The sequence below is a fragment of the Micromesistius poutassou genome, assembly GCF_964030765.1.
Source record: "Micromesistius poutassou genome assembly, chromosome: 3".
Taxonomy (NCBI): Eukaryota; Metazoa; Chordata; class Actinopteri; order Gadiformes; family Gadidae; genus Micromesistius; species Micromesistius poutassou.
The window spans coordinates 14,064,706-14,084,521 of NC_140273.1; the positions used below are offsets into that span (position 1 = coordinate 14,064,706).

The 19,816-nt window shown below is 42.8% G+C and overlaps 2 protein-coding genes across 2 annotated transcripts; one reads left to right on the plus strand and one right to left on the minus strand.

Moving 5' to 3' along the window:
• The first annotated feature begins 618 nt into the window (after positions 1-618).
• Positions 619-3,129, plus strand: rps3a (ribosomal protein S3A). Its single transcript, XM_084465940.1, has 6 exons — positions 619-723; positions 1,295-1,398; positions 1,502-1,689; positions 1,945-2,153; positions 2,560-2,669; positions 2,959-3,129. The coding sequence occupies exons 1-6, from the start codon at positions 662-664 to the stop codon at positions 3,084-3,086; spliced, it is 801 nt and encodes a 266-aa protein (XP_084322066.1). The 5' UTR covers positions 619-661; the 3' UTR covers positions 3,087-3,129.
• A 2,103-nt stretch (positions 3,130-5,232) lies between these two features.
• On the minus strand, positions 5,233-19,212 carry sh3d19 (SH3 domain containing 19). Its single transcript, XM_084465589.1, has 25 exons — positions 19,081-19,212; positions 15,624-15,663; positions 13,507-13,547; positions 13,306-13,345; positions 12,974-13,127; positions 12,572-12,758; positions 11,395-12,480; positions 11,136-11,291; positions 10,818-11,021; positions 10,491-10,709; positions 10,217-10,378; positions 9,703-9,819; positions 9,491-9,555; positions 8,993-9,033; positions 8,473-8,692; positions 8,117-8,185; positions 7,782-7,916; positions 7,626-7,695; positions 7,217-7,347; positions 7,052-7,104; positions 6,561-6,799; positions 6,223-6,272; positions 5,886-6,075; positions 5,490-5,593; positions 5,233-5,411 (listed from the first exon to the last, which is right to left on the minus strand). Exons 1-25 carry the CDS (start codon positions 19,148-19,150, stop codon positions 5,301-5,303), a joined length of 3,954 nt encoding a protein of 1,317 aa, XP_084321715.1. The 5' UTR covers positions 19,151-19,212; the 3' UTR covers positions 5,233-5,300.
• Positions 19,213-19,816: the final 604 nt, after the last annotated feature.

Here is a 19,816-nt window from a genome sequence, read left to right on the forward strand (position 1 = left end):
TCCTATCAATAATTGTCTATTTCATGAATTGTAATTAATTGACATAAATAATAAGTAGGCCTAATTGTTGACATAAGTAATTGTTGACATAAATTTTTAAATATTCAGTAATGTTATAGGACGTTTTAGATATAGTTGGACCAAATGTATTTTTTAGGTTTGCTTCCATCTTTTCACTTTTTTGGGGGGGCTGGTAACCGCAAGGTTGCTGGTTCGATCCCCGGCTCCTCCTAGCTGAGTGTTGTGGTGTCCCTGAGCAAGACGCCTCACCCTAATTGCTCCTGATGAGCTGGCTGTCACCCTGCGTGGTTGACTCCGCCGTCGGTGTGTGAATGTAGGCTATGCATGAATGGGTGAATGAGAGTCAATACTGTATAGCGCTTTGGATAAAATAGCTATATAAATGAGGACCATCGAGTTTTTACATGGCATTTTACATGCCATATCAATACGATATGCAGGATTTATCTAATTACTTTCTACTTTTTATTTAGTAAATGTTTACTAAATTACTACACCTCTACCGGTGTTACCAGTAGAGGACGCCAATACGTTTAGCGTTTGGCATTTCACTCGCGAGATGAAGCAAATCCCGTGACTAGAATCCCTTTAAGTCTCGCGGTAATACGTTCTTCTTCCTCTTTCACTCTCTGTAGCCAACATGGCAGTCGGCAAGAATAAGAGGCTGACCAAAGGCGGCAAGAAAGGTGCCAAAAAGAAGATGTAAGTAGAGTAATTCTAGTTTTTGATCATGCAGTACTGTCCTATGTATTGGATGGTGTATATTTAGTGAATAAAATGTGAAGGATGACCGTGATAATAGGTGGATGCGGCAGCCGGCAGGCCAGTGCTAAGCTACTCATCGACCTCCCCAATGCTTATGCACCTAACATATTTCAATGTATTTGCTTTATTGTGACAATTTCATTCATAGCTCAGAATATGCATTTCTAATGTCCTATGCTGTCGGAAAATATCTACCCACACACGGGTTTTTAACTATCACATGTAAATGGTAACGCCGCAAGTGGTACATTATGCTAGTGTTAGCAGTATGGTACTGAGACCCATTGAAGGCTAGCTCTGTTGGCTATATCGAAAGGTAGCGAGCACGTATTAATATTTGCCAATAGGACTAAATGGTGTTATGTACACGTAAAAGAGTCAACCAGTTGGGCTCCTAGTTTTGTTCGTCGATAGCATTCCGTCAACCATTGCTAAGCTGAATTGTCATGCTAACCTGTAACTGCATGCGTGTTTGCCTTGTTAATGAACCACTCATTTTCCCCATCAGTGTTGACCCTTTCTCCAAGAAGGACTGGTATGATGTCAAGGCACCAGCCATGTTCAACATCCGCAATCTTGGCAAGACCTTGGTCACCAGGACACAGGGAACCCGTAAGTATACAGATTGTTGTATAGCATAACATGTATATTCTAGAACATGCTATCTAGAATATATTGACTAATATGCCCAAACAAACCATTACTTTTCATGTAGGTATCGCCTCTGATGGTCTGAAGGGTCGCGTGTTCGAAGTGAGCCTCGCTGATCTGCAGAACGATGAGGTTGCTTTCCGCAAATTCAAGCTCATCACAGAGGATGTCCAGGGTAAGAACTGCCTGACCAACTTCCATGGCATGGACCTCACCCGTGACAAGATGTGCTCCATGGTCAAGAAATGGCAGGTAAATACCGGTTTATATGTATTTGGTTGTAAGAAATTCTTCATAGTAGTTCCACACGGAACTCTCTTTGGATCAATTGTGTTCTTTTATTAGTCAAATCAAATTAGTCAATGGCATATTCTCTCAGAAGCTAACAGTCCAAACTAATACCTTCTGGTTGCGTTGGCCTAGAAAATAATTTCAGCAACTGAAATGGAAAAGTAACCAAATTGACGGATATAGATATTGTTAATCAAAATTTCAAATCTCCCACAGACCATGATCGAGGCCCATGTGGACGTGAAGACCACCGATGGCTACATTCTGCGTCTGTTCTGTGTTGGCTTCACCAAGAAGCGTGCCAACCAGATCAGGAAGACCTCATACGCCCAGCACCAGCAGGTCCGTCAGATCCGTAAGAAGATGATGGAGATCATGAGTCGTGAGGTCCAGACCAACGACCTGAAGGAAGTCGTAAACAAGCTGTAAGCAAAGAATCCTTCTTTTCCACTCTTTGATGAGATGGCTGTAATAATCTACAGCAACATGGTTTAACAGCGTTAAAGTGGACTGTTAATTGCCTCGTCAGGATAGAATGCTTGCTCTTTTTGGGGGACCATCGGTAGAACTGTAATTGGTCATTTTCAAGGAACAATGCTAAACCCATGTGGTTATTGTTTCAGAAATGAAATTCATTGTCTTGTTATTAAATTCTATGCTTTTGTACATCTTAGCTGCTTGTAGGGCAAATGGGCATTGTGAGACTTAAATTTGGGTGAAGTAAACTGTCAGCCTTATTTTAATTAAATGCTAGTAACTGACATAAATATTATACTAAACTGATATATGCGGATGAGAATTGACTTCTTGTGTGCTTTTGGTTGCTTCCAGGATCCCAGACAGTGTTGGCAAGGACATTGAGAAGGCATGCCAGTCCATCTATCCCCTGCACGACGTCTACGTCAGGAAGGTCAAAATGCTCAAGAAGCCCAAGTTTGAGTGTAAGTGATGTAGCTCGCTGGAATACTAACTATTGGTAACCTGATGACATTAGTTTCGCTCCCAGATGGAAGTTCTTCGATTCCTGAATGTGCCTCCTTTTCAATCTCATTTATATCTAACATGGCATTGTCAGGCATATTAAAAAGCGTATTTGCCTGTATGTGTGACTGCTAACACCCCTTCAATCACTAGTCTACCTGATGGCTATTGGCATTGTGTGTATGCCATCGCTGCCTGCCTCTTATTTTGTTGTAATGTGTTTCACCGAGCCATGTTCTGTTCTTGCAGTGGGCAAACTGATGGAGCTTCACGGAGAGGGCGGTGGTGGCACTGCAGTCAAGGCCTCTGGAGACGACACTGGGGCCAAGGTGGAGAGGGCTGATGGCTACGAGCCTCCCATCCAGGAGTCCGTCTAGAATCACCCGATGACAGATTTAATAAAAAATGTAAATGAGACAATGGTTTTTGTAGCCTTTATTTTGTACATGCTGGATTTAGTTTGTGTAGAGGAAACTGATTTTTGTGAACATAAGACATTGCAACATGATGCAAGGTTCTCAAGAAGGCCCAAATTAACACCATGTAAGTGTACAAAAAATCTGATGTTCATGTAGTAAGCCTCATAGCATAATTGCAGTCTTTTAAGGTTAATCTTGTATTTAGAGTCAAATGCCTAGGACAGAATAGCTGGCTTGGGCAGATTGTGATTATGGAATGTTGTAGCATTGGCGTATGACAGCCAATGAATTAGCAGCGTTGGATATATTTGGCCAAAATAAATGACATGCAATTACGGTGACACACCAGGTCTAAGTGATAGGCCGTTTTGAAATTCGGCCTTCTGACATCACAAGTGGTTGTGTCCACCTAGATGTATGACGGATAGATGAGCAACGTTTGCTACAGTCTACTGGGTAGGCAGGTAGACCGATCTATCCAGCACACATCTAGGTGGACACGCCCGCTTGTGCTGTCGGAGGCAGATTTTCAAAACTGCTTGTTACCGCTTATCACTCACCTGTTGGTATGTCACCTTTTAAGGTTCATCCTGTATTTAGCGTCATATGCTTAAAACAGAATAGCTGACTTGGGCAGATGGTGATTATGGAATGTAAAGGCACTGGCTTATGACAGCCAATCAGCAGAGATGGATATATTTTGCCAAAAAAAACCAATTATGCTTACGCTATTAAAGTAGTTTGCCAATATAAGTGGCAATCCCTTTCAATATCCAGTGGCGATTTCTCTAAGACTGCAAGGGAAGCTCAGCTTCCCCTAAAATTTCTAAAATGAAATGGTCAAATATATACTGTTGTTAACATTTCATTGACAAAAAATGCGTTAGAACACGTCCATCTCGAAGACGAGTTCGTTCAGTATCAGCTACTTATCGCAGGTCGACTGACTCGATTTCCTTCTCATACACTCCCGTTGCGTCACAGTGCATTTGCCTGTTGAAGCTCAGAAGTCCATCCACTTCAAAGGGGCTGCATAGAACAGCTTTCTTTAGTGCGTCATTGGATAATGCTGCGATTATGTCCCTCCCACGGACGCTCAGATTCTCTGGGGGTGAATGGGCTGTGGGCTGGCCTGGACGCTGGGCTTCTGTGTGATGATTGGAGGGTCTGCTAAAGACTGAGTTGCCGTTTGATTGACAGCGATTTTGAACTGAAAGTCGGAGCTGTCTCCATTCCTCAGTCCCATCGCGGATTTTGCAAGACATATTTCTTGATATTTGCTTGGCGAAATTGCTAGACAATTTTCATCGTACATTTCATACACTTATTCACACAATTCCTTGCTTCAGTTTAACATAATTCCCACATTTCCTTGTTCAAGTTTAATATCGTTTTGGTAGTTGGCCATCACTTTGATTCAGGGAGCCTGAGGTCTGAACTTCAAGTCCTGTATTCAGATCAGGACTTGTGATTTATTGGTGTTCCTTAAAGACATGGAGTTGGACAGTGCAATGCCTCAGCTTTACAAACTATTCTCATTAGTGGCAACAATTGGAGCTACATCTGCAGGTGTCGAAAGGAGCTTCTCCTGTTTAAAGCAGCTCAAGTCCTACACCCGTAACACAATGGACCAAGGCCGTTTAAGCAGCCCAGCTCTGCTGGCCATTGAGAGGACACTGGTCAAGTCACTGGAAAAGACAGCTAGTTGGTATGACAGAGCATTTCCTTGAAAAGGAACAGAGAGCATAATTTACATATACATCAATTGACAATTTATATGATGTAGGCCGAAAATGAGCTTCCCCTCTTTGAAAGACCAGCAGCCGCCACTGCTCCAGTCTCCACTATGAAAATATTGTTTCAATTTCACCATGGAATAATTTGGAATCTATAAAAATAAGCCATCATGCTTGTATAAAAGCACTACTTGGAAACCTTTGAAAGTGCATATTATAACTACCAATACATTATATTATGCCAATTTATTAAACAATTTTATATACAATCTTGACAATACTTTTCCAAAACACTTTCATTCCAATTTGAAAGTCACTTCAGAATTCCCATCTGAAAAATTGTTGATAACTTGCAGGTTTCATATTTTCTGACATGCTACACCAAACAGGTGCACAGTAGGGTCCTCTTCTGTATTCACTTCCAAGCCCTCTTGCATTATCCCAATACTTGAACATAGTTTTTAGGGACAAATGCCCTTTTTCCTCTCAGATCACCCAAGAACCACTCGTCATCAACTGATTCAAGATTGGTTATGATGTCCCCTGCCTGTAAAGATAAAAGGACATGTTATATGAAATGTCACAATGTATGCATTAACATTCTGGAAAATGTCTGGACTTTTACCTGTAGGGAGAGTTCCTCCGGACTTTCGGCTGTGAACTGGTACAGAGCCTTGGCTTTGCTACCTCCAGCCTCGCTTCTCTGCTGATGGTTGTGTAGGGACTGGCCTGGTAGTCAAGGAAAATACGTTATTAAAATTATTAATCGGGGAACAGTGTTACTGGTGGACAACTACTGGTAATCATCCTTCTCTTAGTATACTTATCCACAACAAACACCTGCCACCGTCAAAATGCCGAATCCTAGCTTCTCAGTTCTTAAAATTGTGCTTCTCTATACCAACCGATGGGTAAACCGAACACTTATCTAAAGGCCAGGCTCGTCTCCACAGACACTCTGGACAGCAGAGCTACTAACAACAACAACTAAAAGATAACATGGTCTGAGTCCCCATAGTACCTGGGCTGCCCTCCACAAAGGCGCTGGGGAAGATGCCCTCGTGTCCATTGAGTCTGCCAGTCCACCACTCGATGTCCAGGTGCTTTGTTACAAGGATGCGGTCACCCTGCCTGAAGGACAGGTCCTCCGCTGTCTGCCCATTGAAGTCATAGAGAGCCACCACCCATTCTGGTCCTGAAGGCTGAGGGGCCTGAGATAAGCACAGAGAGGGGAGTGGATGTCAGTCAGTGAGCTAAATAAATAATTATTTTAAATGGTGAATGAACAATAGAGGAAAAAATCTTTTATATAATGCACGTAATAAAATAGCAATCATCAAAACGTGCAGATCTCCTACCTGAATTGGTTTGACAGCCTCAGGTTTAACTTTTTGATGAGCAGCCAGTCCTTTGAAATTGACAAGGAAATATATTCTTAATTTGTGAACAAACAACCTATACTCCAAACTATGGTTTGCCGCTAAAGAGAAATATTGTACCCTTCGAACATTTAGTATGAATCAGTATGAATCCATGGTAAATGCCCGTCTGTACATAAGAAAAGGTTCGATTTTAAGGATTTCTTTGGAGGATGGATCAGTTCTCCATATAGTTGAACCAGAGAATAATATCACACCCAAAACCACAAATTAAAGTGTCATAGTTAAACCAAACAAATTTGCCAGATGATTCCTACCAGGCAACGCTATTCTTGTCTGGGGGTGTTGCTGTTGGGTCATCGGACTCTGAGGTAGAGGCAGATCCTCCACAACCTCAACAAAGTTGAGAGGAAAGATTCCAGTGTAGGCGCCCAGCTGTCCCTTGGCCCATTCGTCTCCCAAGTACTCCATCAGACTGATCACGTCCCCCTCGGAGAAGGTCAGCTCGTTGCCCCCCTCCCCCTCAAAGTCAAATCTCGCCACACATCTCGGGCCACTGACAAAAATGAAAAGAAAAGTATTCATAAAGTAGAAGCTTTTATCAGTGTCTTACACATGACGAGAACAATCAGAGCACAATTTGAGTGGGTGTCATAAATATTTGGCCTGTTAAGCCCTTTGAGACTGTAATGGTGATTAAGGGCTATACAAATAAAATTGAATTGAATTGAGTAACTTCAAAAAAGTGAGTAGAAATTCTTGAAAAAAATCTAAATTAAAAGGAATATTATTTTGATCAAATATTTACCTGACAGTGGCTGAAGGGTTCTTCTTCTTAGGAGAAGGCAGTGGAGAATTTGACTATTAGAAGAAATAAAATATAAACAAATCATTAGATCAGGATGCTTATTGAATCCTTGTATGTATTTAATGCGCTCATCCTGTTTGAATACATTTCAGCTTGAGGTCTTACCAGCACGTTGACATAGTTGATGGGGAAGAAGCCAGTATTCCCTCTACACGTTCCTTTGTACCAGTCGTTATCCACCTGTTCCACCATGACCGCCACATCCCCGGCCCTCAGGCCCAGCTCCTCCGGACCAGCTTCACACACACACACACACACACACACACACACACACACACACACACACACACACACACACACACACACACACACACACACACACACACACACACACACACACACACACACACACACACACACAACACAAGTCAAGTCACCTAGCAGGTAAGGGGCTTTTATCCTCAGCAACTTACAGGTAATGTTGACATAAGACTTAAAATCTTCATTTTCTTTTTGAGTAAGTCCTACAAATCGGTTGGTTCATGACGCTGTCGAGGTAGCCGTGAGTCGTTACCTGGGGCGAAGTCATGTATTGCCTGCACTTTTAGTCCACCACCTTCTGAACTACTGGCTAGGTTAGGGATCTGTACAGACAGTAAAGAGCACAACATTCTTCATACACCCTAGACAGGTTAGGCAGAATTAATTCACTTCCATTGACAAGGGTTACCTGAGGCGCATCCTGTGGAGCCAGGGGAGTGATGACCTTCATGTGGCATCTCTGGACCAGACCTTTTCCCTCTCCTACCTGACACATCACAGTCCTGTGGTCCATCTCCTCCAGGAGCACTAGTACATCATTTTTCTAATGGGGAAACAAAAGAGAATACATGAACACAACAATTGCTCATAGAGCAATTAGGGGATTAAGCGTAAAGACCTAATGGCCTAACTGCTAAGTATAACGCAATATGAAAGTATTGTATTTTGGTCCTGTTGTGCATGCTGTGTAACAACAACATACTGACAAAGAATAGGTTTGATTAAGAATACTTGGCCAGTCACCTGAAATGAGAGCTCTCCCGTGTTAGGCCCATTGTAGTTACATACAGCAATTCCATGAGGAAGTTCAAGCTGCAAAACATTAGGCAAAGTGTATTTATGGAGCACCCTTCAAACACAGAGGCAATTCAGAGTGCTTCACATGGCAGTTCCCATTCTAAAGAAATGTAAATGACGATCAATAAAACACATTAAACATCATTATTTTAATGAGAAATATAAAATGAGGTTAAAATGATAAATATATCTGTTCATATTTTTAAGATATCTTTTGTGCCAAGATTTAAAGAGTTTGGGTCAGTGTATACAGTAAACAAAACCAAGGTCTTGTGTATGAATAAACACCAGTGGTCCCTTACCGTGTACTTGTTGTAGAGACGGTGGCCAGGGCGGGGCCTCGGGGGCAACGCAGGCCCTCTCCTACTCGGCCTCTGCACCGGAGCGGTGCTCGGCGCACCCCGCTGAGAGGCCTGTACGAGAGAGGCTCCACCCGGGGCGTTGTGGCTGGGTTGAGGCGGCCGAGAGGGACCCACCTTGGCTGGGGGAGGGCGGGGCGGAAGGACCTTACCCCCGATGGGCCTAGAGGTGCGGAATGGTGGTTAGAGCTGGAACCCCTTTTTTTGAATATATATTTTTATGTTGCTTTTTTGTGTGGCTTTCATAAACAGGATATAGTGAAGGCAGACAGGAAAGGTGATTGAAAGAGAGTGGGAATGACATGGAGCATAGGCTCGCAGATCGGAATTGAACCTGGGGCATGCAAGGGCTATTGCTTACATGGTTATTGCACTTTGCGGGTTGAACGTTGTTGTGCTCTGCAAATGTGTGTGAGGAGAAATGTTTGCTGGTGGCAATGTGTACAGGTTAGTTCCCACTTACCGAGGTGGTAGGGTCTGTTCTTGCCCTTTGTAGAATGACTCCTAAAAAGGAAAAAAGAACATCAAACAACTTTGGTTCTCTCCTTCCTTGAAAATCTGACACCATAGCAACCAACAGTCCCACTTTAAAAAAAAAAGCAATCTCAAGTTACACAGGAGGTATAGAGTATTGTGACTGCTTGTCTGAGTTTGAGAAGACAAAAAAAGACTCCATTACACCCTGTGACACATTTCTCAAGGGGCTGGTTGAATGGAGTGGAAGGGTTACATTTATTTAAGACTAGGTTTAAACTTGTTGGGATAAAGGCATGGTTGAAGCCTTTGATTCCATAATACATGTCGCTGTGCCTGTCAACGAGTTACTACTAAATGGTGTGTGATCAGTTGGATGTATGTGTATCAGGTATGCATGTCGTTTTGTTGGTTTGTATGCCTGCTTCCTGGGGTGAAACTCTAACCGGGATGGGAGGGCTGGTCTCAGGGCTTCATAGTGGCTTACTTGGCGTAGCATTGATCCAACAGGCCTTTGGCTCGGAAGTGAAGGAGGAGTGTCTAAAGAGAGAGCTGACCCACAGTCAAACACACACAAAAAAGTTAGCGAACATTACCACAGTGAACAAGAACGTATTTTCCACATTCCATCGCTCCTCCGAGTTGTATAATTCATCCTCAAATGAGTTGAGTATGAGTTGAGGATTATAGGGAACTCACCTCTACTGGTCATGCTGTTCAACCGGATGGTGGTCGGTCTCTTAGTAATATTTTGTTTGGTTTGGTAGCCCGAAAAACCACTATCCAGGCTATGCTGATGCTGAAATGGGGCACGATCTGGACGCAGGGGAAAGGCCAATTATTATTATTGTTATGTGTCAAGCAACAACTTTGTCGGATTAATCATCATCAAATCTAACCAACAAGTTTACAAGTACATAGTATTTTTATATTATTATGTAATGTATTACTTAGTTATGCATTAAAAAAAAGTTGTGATAATAAGCCATTACAAGCCAAATTAAAATCAACCCTAGAGTGACATCACGCTTGGTGGTGTCCACCATGATGTATGAGGGATATATCAGCCCACCAGTTGGTACAGTCCAAGGCTGGTAGGTTGGTCAGTCTCTCTTACATTTGGGCTTGGCTTGTAATGGCTGATCGAATTCTGGTGGTGGAACCTGGGCCATTTAATGATATAATAAACATCAACTGAAGGTAGCTGACTTACTCGATGGTTTGTCGTACTCCTCCTCTGTGGCCATCAAGGAAGAGCCATGGTTGAGGTTAGGCCATGGAGGCTCTCTAAAGAGCTTGGTGGGAGGCACTGAAGGGGCAGGGCGGGATGTGGGGAGAACAGCCACCCTGCTGGGCATCGTTTCTTGGAGATCATCTATGGAGTCCGCATATTTTAATATCAATTGTTAAAAATGAATGTAAACATACTTATGGTTGACATTATCTTTAATAGTAGAAAATCTGTGGAGTTAATGATGGCTACTTACTCGATCGGTCATAATACTGATCCTCAGTGGCCATGAGGGTGGAGTTATAGTTGTTGAAGTCGGGTAATAGAGGTTCTTTAAAGGGTTTTACTGGAGGGGCCGGGGCATAGTTCCCCTGCTGTGTTTCCAGACTCTTCACTTTGGCCACGATGGAGGAGCGGGATGGCGGAAAGACAGGCACTTTGCTGGCAATCGTTTCTTGGAGATCACCTATGGAGGCTGCATATTTTGATATACAGTAGATTATTAAACATGAATGTAAAAATACTTATGGTTGACACCGTCTTTAATAGTAGAAGATCTGTGAAGTGAATGATGGCTACTTACCAGATCGGTCATAATACTGATCCTCTGAGTTATAGTTGTTGAAGTTGGGTACTAGAGGTTCTTTAAAGGGTTTTACTGGAGGGGCCGGGGCATAGTTCCCCTGCTGTGGTTCAAGACTCTCCACTTTGGCCACGATGGAGGGGCGGGATGGCGGGAGGACAGGCACTTTGCTGGCAATAGTTTTTTGGAGCTCTCCAATGAAATCTGCCAATATTTACATCAATAGTATTGCTCATCAAAACTGTACTTGAAATAAATAATTATAGTTAACACGATGATTTCTTTAACGAGTAAAACGTGTAGGGAAGGTTGACTTGCTCGATGATCTGTCGTTCTCGCCCTCTGAGTCATAGTTGAGGTTATGCCCTGGAGGCTCTCTAAAGAGCTTGGTGGGAGGCACTGGAGGGGTAAGGCGGGATGTGGGGAGAACAGCCACCCTGCTGGCCATCTTTTCTTGGAGATCACCTATAAAGTCTGCATAGATTTCATATAAACCATCAAAAACGTATGCAATAGTACTTATGGTCGACACCATCTTTAATCTTATAAAATCGGGGACTGAGTGATGGCTACTTACTTGGGCTGTCATAATCCTGATCCTCTGTGGCCATGAAGGTGGAGTTATGGATGTTGAGGTTGAGGTTGGGTAGAAGAGGTTCTTTAAAGGGTCTTTCCCCAGGCACTGGCGGGGTCAGGACATGGTTCTCCTGTTGTAGCTGTTGTTCAAGACTCTTCACCTTGGCCTTGATGGAGAGGCGAGATGGCGGGAGGACAGGCCCCTTGCTGGGCATAATTTCTTGGAGACCTCCTAGAGAGGGGTAGCCTCCGGGTTGCACGGCATGCTGAGGACGAGGGGCCGGCGATGGTTTTTGAGGCCTTGGTGCCACCAAAGGTTTTGGGGGCATTTCCGTAGACGGGAGCTCTACATTGTTGTTGTTGTTGTTCTCCCCACTGTGTTTAAATGAAGCTCTAGAGGCTATGGAGGGTTTCGACGAGACTGGTGGTTTGATGAAGGCATTCCTAGGGAGAGGCTTCGGTCGCTGTGCTGCCGTTTCCGCTTCACTGCTCGGCTGGGTCTCAAAAGCCGCGATCCGGGCACTCACTTCCCGTTGGCTGTGCATAGCGCTCATCTTGTCGTCAGCCTCTGTACTCTGTTCCGTGGAGTTGGACTCTGATGCTCTGTCGTTGTCCGCACCAAACACCTCAAGTAGTTGTTCGATGTACTTGTTGGAGGCCGACCCCTCCTGGTCGTTGCTGGAGGTCACTTGAAGTTCATCCACGTTATCACTGAAGCTGACCAGAGTCTGAACTTTAACACTAACCTCTTCTGGCAAAGGTTTCCTATGATATATCTTTAATCGAGGAAGCGGAACTGGACATTCGGCAGGCACTGGTTCTGAGGATGGTGTGCTGAACTCGGCAGAGGTGGATTGTGAGTTTACAGGAACCTTAGGCTGTTGAACTGAATTTTTTGCAAAACCATCCCATTGCACAGTGACAGATCTTGAGGAAATTAGTTTAGAATCCTTTGTATTGCGTTGTTCTATGCATGATTTTGACTCATTTTCGTTCTCTGTGCCAATGGACACATTTATGCACTGTACGTTTGTAGGTTCCTTGCACTTCAGCAATAATGGTCTTGGTGGTTTTTGTGGCTTTTTAACTGGAAAATACAAAAATATCTTAAATGAACATTGAAAACATTGAGTAAAATAAATATGAGATTGAAATCCTTGTTCTTCTAGATTTCTGACCGTTGGGTTTTCTTCCCCTTTCACTGGCTGGACTGAGCCGTGGACTAGCTGAAGTGTCCTCCCTCACAGGGTCCGTCTGGGTGGCACTGGTGCTGGTGCAGGCCAACCTGCGGGGGGCAGCGGTCGGCCTGGAAACGTGCTCTTCCTGAGTTTTCTCTTTGATCACCTGATCATAAGAAGGCGGTGGCTAAAATGGGAGAAATAGTGACGGTTCACTTGCCAACTTTTTTTTTTAAAATACTTTCATTAAATTTTTTAGCATCTCTGTTTATGATGATAACTTTTTCTTATTGGTCATTTGGTGTAGCTCCGGCTTTAGTGCAACACAAAGCACACACAGATCGCATTAGGAACACAACTCCTTATGGGCCTTATGGGCCCGCTGGGCTAAACCTGCTGTACCTGGGGGTCCGCCTGGACACTTCCTGGCCAGCTTGACTCGGGGGCCGGAGGAGGAGGGGGAGGTGCTGGGGGGGAAGTAAAGATACCAGAGGCCCCTGGGAACCAACTGCTATTGGCTAGAGGCTCTGCAGAGAGGATGGTGATCTCTGGACGCCTATGGACACAAACCACACCATTTCCACACCCTTAGTACAATAATGTCACAACATACTACAGCTGCCACTCAAGATAGTGAGGGAGTGAAAAATAGTAGAGCCATCAGGTCTTTTTTCTTTTAAATGAAATTAAAAACCTTCCCATTGGATACCTTCCATCATAGCCCATTCTCTTACCTTCTCTCTCTACTGTGGTCTATCGGCGAGTTGGTTCTCGCTGAGGGCAGAAAAAAAGTTGACTAAATGTGAATCAATTTGTCTAATCCGTCTACTGACAATGAACAGTAGCCTTGGTATATTGCAGACATTTCATTTGATGATATGAAGTTCTGTTGTGCATCGCAAAGTACTGCAGAATCTCAGGGCTGTTCAACTCACATCGTTTAATGGCTGCTCGTATGGAGGAGAGAGGTCCCTGGCTGGAAAACGGTATAGAAAAACATTGCTGTTACTGCTTTAGGTGTGGGCCTGCTTCTCTCCCAAGCATAGCCCTGGGAAGAAGTCTCGACAAGGGCTGCTGATAAAGAGTGGCGGGGGCAACAGACGGGTCTATGGGACAGTTAAATCTCTAATTATTTTCTATACTGATGAATTCATTTCATCAATTGAATTCAATGCAGATTGCTGTAGAATGGGCCAGGCGGAATGCCTTTCTGAAATTCTCTAGAACTCACAGGTAACCAGCGCTAAACGAAACAGCCTATACGCCCAAAACATAGTGTGTGTATAAAAAACTAAAAGATATGTTTTTAATTGATAGTATTTTTAGATCCTTCTGAATCCCCAATTCTTCATTTGCATGCCTCAGTCAAGCTGCCTGTGGCAGACTACAGCCGGTCTGAAAGGCTGCCGCCAGGCTGCTGACACGCTCCAGGCACAGCTGCTACATCACCCCTGTCCTAATGTCACTTCACTGACTGCCAGTGAAAGTAAAGGTTGATTTTAGAATACTTCTAATGACTGTCCCTCTTGCCAGACTAAAGACCAAAGGTGACCGTTACTTTTCTGTGGAACGTTTGCTGTGGAAGTTAAAAAACAACTTGATATAAATCCTTGAGTCCCTTGTTTTTACCGCTGTTTATGCCTGTTCCTGCTTCTTTTATCATTGTTGTTATGTTATGGTCTATGTATCGTTGCTTTTGCTGCTATGCATCCTCTCTGTTATTAAGCACTGTTTGAAAAGGTGCTATATAAATGAAGCATTAACCCCTCAATACAACAAGGTGTAACACCCTCGACTCGTATCTGTTTCCCACGGGCACCTTTACGCTTTACATTAACACAATGAGCCAATCATTTTGTCACCTGGGACTATCCCCCTAACCCATGTATCTGGCTTCTGATGTTCTGTTGATGTTCATTGTTTGAATATGTTTAACACTTACTAATAGATCATTTTATACATTATCCAACATATACAGACAACCTAACATTTAACAAAACAGATCTTGTCGATCATCCAAAATCAAATGCTGCGTTGCATCATGCCTACCTCAACAATGTTTCCCCCAAGACAGGTGACGGTGCGCCATTTAATACATCTCCTCTACAACTTTATTTTTCTCTCCAGAAAGCAAGTCTATAGTTTGTAAATCTGTCACTGTCCTTCAGTTAAGTCCTTTTCCATCTGGGTTCCCTCATTTAATGCCGGGATCAAAATACGAGCCACGTTTAGCGGTCCGTCGTTACCATTGTAACCTGTAGTGTTTGCTCCACTAAGGTGGTGGTTCTCCACCCAAGGGAAAGTTCTCTGGTGTGAAGGAAGCAGGCCCAATTAGAAACACATATCTGCATCATTAGGGAAAGGTGTCTGATGATGTAATCTGTAGTAAAGGATCCTCATTATATTTACAACACAGAGGTCGCATCAATGCCCCTGGGGGGCAATGAGCCACGATGCTAGGTAGGGAGAAACTTTTATAAGTGGCTTATGGGGAGCAGGCAGGGGTGAGGTATTTTGGATACTAAAGGTTAGGCTCCAGCCATTTGGCATCGACCCAGAGCCCTCCTTTTTTGTTTTAAATCAGTGTTACAAAAGTAAGTACAAAATATTTGAATACACTTCATTGCAAAAACCTAGTATTCAAAAGCATTTGAATACTTGCAGACAGACGGAGGTCTCAATAGTTTAACACCTAGGGCAGACTGCATGAGCAGGTAACCATTTGTCAACAACAACATCAACAACAGCCTAACAACAGCATATCTCCCTGTAATCCCCCCCTGGGTCTGTCTGTGAATGAGGATGAGGACGCATTGTTGGCCTATTCACAACCTCACCATCAGCAGATCTGATGGTTAAAGAGACAGAGTCCTCTTTCACACCGCTCAGTAAAAAGGTCAAAGAAAGGTATTAAATACAATATCTGTGAAGTGTGAACCTTCTGAGATTGTCAAGAAGGATCTACCTGTACCTTCATAATTCTGTTTTATTGCCACATCAGCTCAAAAATGTGGATGGAAAGGGATGTGGTGTGTTTGTGAGTTGAGCATACCTTGAATGGGAGCGATCTGGCTTGGTCCTTTGCAAGTGATCTTCAGGGAAAAAGAGGGGAACGTCATGAACAAGACAGAGGACATTTTTATGATGTAATTTAACCAAAGAGCAAGTCTACAGCCAACTGTAATGTTGATGAACCTGTTACCAAACCTATCTTGATTCCTGGCAACATTCTCCTCTTTTGCATTTTATAAAAATAAACCAATAGTTTAGTGTACTGATAGGACAAATAATGTTGTTATTTATATTCATTAGTTTTAAGGAACATTTATTAAGAGAAATGATTGGGACAGATTATTGAGTTCAACTTTTTTGACAATCCACAAAGTTCTTACCAAGATATGCTTTAATAGTATAACTGACCAGTCATGTTGTTCTAGTCTACCGATATTCCTCTTCGAAGTTACCCCTACCCACCAAATGTTTTGTTGGTAGGGTATTGTACAAAAAAGTAATGGGCCCTGATTTTTTCAGAAATGCATGGTATTCAGTTTTGTCAGGTGTTTGTTTGTAAGCAAGTAAACATCTTTCAACAAAATAACAGTCTAAAAAGTATTAAGTATAAAGTATTTTCAAACATGGGTTTATGTTTGTTATGAGTTTGGGTGTTTTAAATGAGGGTCAAAACATTGCATCATACTGGTACAGATAGTCATTGTTAGCCACAAATGCTAATGCAGACAGATAAAAAGCTTCAAGGTAAAAGTCCCGTTCTGCTGGTGAACTGCATTTCCTTGTCAGCTGGAATTCTAGATGTTTTGTTAATGCAGCTCTCACCTGAAATCATAAGCCCACTGCTCACCAACATAATCCACCGTGCACACCTGTCCCTTGTTATCAATTACTGTTGCAGCACAATGGTTTACCCAGAACATTCATATATAGTCACCAGAATAAGACAAATTAGCAAGTTAAGATGACAAAGAAACAAAACTAGCATTCTTATAACCTACAGAAAAACCGTGTCATTGTGTGTAAATGTTACTTGAAAATGTAAAAGCCTTGTCCAAAATGTGTTTATTTAGTGATGATGTTCCTACCTGTAAAGTAAACAATTAATAGAGTACGGCTTTCTTCAAATCCCCGCCATAGTATCCATTAAACGAAGAAACAGTCTTTGTGTGTCAGGAAACACAGAAGCCGCCAAAACACACACACACAAACATGCACATACACTCCCACAGACACTAGCAGAAAATGGGAGTGTAGATGGTTTCTTGGCTACTCTCTGCTAGGCCAATCTAATGGAAAAGAATGTGGTAATTCAGGAAGTGCTGGTTATACCACAGAAGAGTGCAATGTCACTATCTCTCCCATCGCTCCACCATGAGGTCAAAGTGAATAAATATTACACTGAACCTGGAAGCCTCGTCTTGGGTGGCAGTTTCAAGTGAAGCTTAAATGATTAACTTTAACAGCTCTGTAACAGATACCATTCAAACCCACATCTAGATGTGTGTGGTGTATGAAGGCGTAGCCATGCTCCACTTCATTGTTATTGAAAGTTAAAGTCAAATATCAACATCTCTCCCCCCATCATGTGGAAAAACCAACATTAAGGTGTTTAACTAGAATATAATTGTCGGTGTGGCAGTGTGAAATTCTTCTTGTCCTACATTTTTCTGCTTCATTGTGAGTTAATCCTTTTATGGATATTTAAAAGTAACGTGCACCATTGAATGATTCCAACAACATCACATATTTGGTTCCTATGGACAGGAAACCAGATGAAATATGCTAGATGACTTTATTTATATTACTGTCAAGTGAAACACATAGTACAGCACACCCAGCAATGACCTCTGTTAAACAGCCCCTCTCTAACTGAGAACATCTGCTAGTTTTCTGCAGAACAGGTGTTCTCACAGAACAGGTGGTGATGACCCTATAGTGAAAACAAAAAACAACTTCTCACTTTTCACAACCAGCAATGAGGACTTGAGGATGAGGACACAATATATTTTAAAGTATTTAGATCCTCATGGCAGGCCTGTATTAGACGCTCAAACAAAACACCAAACACACTAACAAGGTTAGTCTTTCACAACGGCTCACATTAAAACCATCCTTAAATCAGTGCTTCCTCAAACATCCCATAGGAATTTAACATATTTTAATTTCCCTCTGCCCACGGTGTCTTGGGGGACAGTGTTGCAGATTCCCTGGACCCTCTCACATGCACAGCCTGGGTAATAGGATTAAAATGAATAAAGGGAGTGCTGGAGCACAGCATACGTTTTTACATAATGAAAGGTTTCCAACTCAAAGTTATCTCCTTAGAAATAGGAGCAGACCTGAATAAATGCATGCCATTTGGGAGAGTGAGTGATGCCAAAAAGGAAACAATACTATACAATATCACATGATTACAATAATGGAAATCAATTGGTTAGTAAAAGAGATCAGCCAAAAAAGGTACACTACTGGCAAATTCTGGTTTTTTTTTCTATCCACAAGCCTTTCTGCTAGCTGCTGGTGATGAGTATGTTTATTCATGGGGGTTGGCATGGAGGTAGGCACACCCGTGGGTGTGTGAAGTCAACATGCATATCTGAGGTGGATCCACCTTGTTGCTTTGCCATGTTTAATCTGCTTAATAAGAGTCACAGTATGTGATCACCCTTAAAGCGTAGTGTAAAGCATGAATGAGACCTGCAAGAAGTATGAAATAAGGGGGTGTCTTTTTTAAATGCAGCCCACCCCACCTGCCCAACATGAGGTCAGCTAGGGATCCCCAAACAAAACAGCTGTTGTTAGGGTGGGGGTGTGTGAGGTGGGGGCATGCCTGGGCCCTGTCTGTGAGGCTGAATGGTTGGACAGGGCATGGCTAGGTTAACATGGGGGAATGAGTGAACATTTGCTAGTTTACCATGGGGACTGAGCATTTGTGTAGTCGTCTTCAATGACAACAGCTGTTGTGTTGTGAAAATGGTAACATCTACTCTTCTGCCTGGGGGTCCATTAAAGCATTATGCCTAACTGTCTAGGCTACATGATCACAGTGTTGGTAAAGAAAAATACAGCGAGAACTGTAATTGCCCATGACGAGGATTTATTCCCTTAACAAATGTCATCCTGGAAAGACAAGAGATTCAGGGGGATGTTGTGACTCTGGTGACGCCACCAAAGGGACAAGTGACGTCAACGCTAGCATTTATTGACTGAAAGTTGCCAATGTTTGACAAAAGTTCCAGTATTCAAAATATACACTTCTCTTCCTTTAATTGTCAATGATTCGCTTTCAGTTGGTCAACTATGGATGCGACTATTCGGTATTAGCTTTGTTCTGATTTAGGCCTAGGCTAATTCGCTGTTTGGATAAAGTATCACATATTTAATTAGATACTGATCTTACATCTACATATTTTGCGTTGTATTCTCCTTATTTAAATAAATAGTCCAGTATATAAAGCAAAATGGGATTTCGGAACTTCAAGATTTTCCTAACCTACCTCTCGCCGGGTCCCGTACAGCTCTGTCTCCCCTCTCCTCTTCTTGCTCCTCGGTCCTCGGTTCGGACATCGCCGATGGACAGGGGACCGCTGAACTGCTCCAGCAATTCCCAAATTATTTGGCCCAAATAAGTTTGAAGACTAAATGAAAGTCGGTCTTCCACTGCGTGTTTGGCTGCTCCCTTTTACAACCACTTTGCCACTACCTGTATAAAACAAAGGTCAGCAATTTCCAGATAGTAACTAAAACGTCCCACTTCAATTCGGCTGTGCAGGCACTAAAACTGACTGCGACGAAAGTTAGTGGAACTTTGCTTGATCCGCTCCGACCGTTATTAGGCCATTATGCTGAGGGTGCTCTCTCTCTCTCTCTCTCTCTCTCTCTCTCTCTCTCTCTCTCTCTCTCTCTCTCTCTCTCTCTCTCTCTCTCTCTCTCTCTCTCTCTCTCTCTCTCTCTCTCTCTCTCTCTCTCTCTCTCTCTCTCACACACACACACACACACACACACACACACACACACACACACACACACACACACACACACACACACACACACACAGGTATATTTTAATATATCTCCCTACATTTCTCGCTTTGTTTGTTGACATAGGCCTACTATTATTTTCTATGGTAGCATAATGCAAAACTGTCGTTCCACATCACGGTGTTTATGGTCAGGTGGGCACCTAGTTGCAGTTTTTTCAATTTCTTTTTTAACTGCATTTACCCCAAGTTC

Excerpts from the sequence above, each read along its gene's own strand:
- sh3d19 (XM_084465589.1), bottom strand. The coding sequence starts at position 19,150 with ATGTCCGAACCGAGGACCGAGGAGCAAGAAGAGGAGAGGGGAGACAGA. Across the intron at positions 7,917-8,116 it reads CGGGAGAGCTCTCATTTCAG|AAAAATGATGTACTAGTGCT; the intron begins GTGACTGGCCAA and ends TTTCCCCATTAG. Across the intron at positions 6,076-6,222 it reads AGGCTGTCAAACCAATTCAG|GCCCCTCAGCCTTCAGGACC; the intron begins GTAGGAGATCTG and ends TGCTTATCTCAG.
- rps3a (XM_084465940.1), top strand. The coding sequence starts at position 662 with ATGGCAGTCGGCAAGAATAAGAGGCTGACCAAAGGCGGCAAGAAAGGT. Across the intron at positions 724-1,294 it reads AAAGGTGCCAAAAAGAAGAT|TGTTGACCCTTTCTCCAAGA; the intron begins GTAAGTAGAGTA and ends TTTCCCCATCAG. Across the intron at positions 1,399-1,501 it reads CACCAGGACACAGGGAACCC|GTATCGCCTCTGATGGTCTG; the intron begins GTAAGTATACAG and ends CTTTTCATGTAG.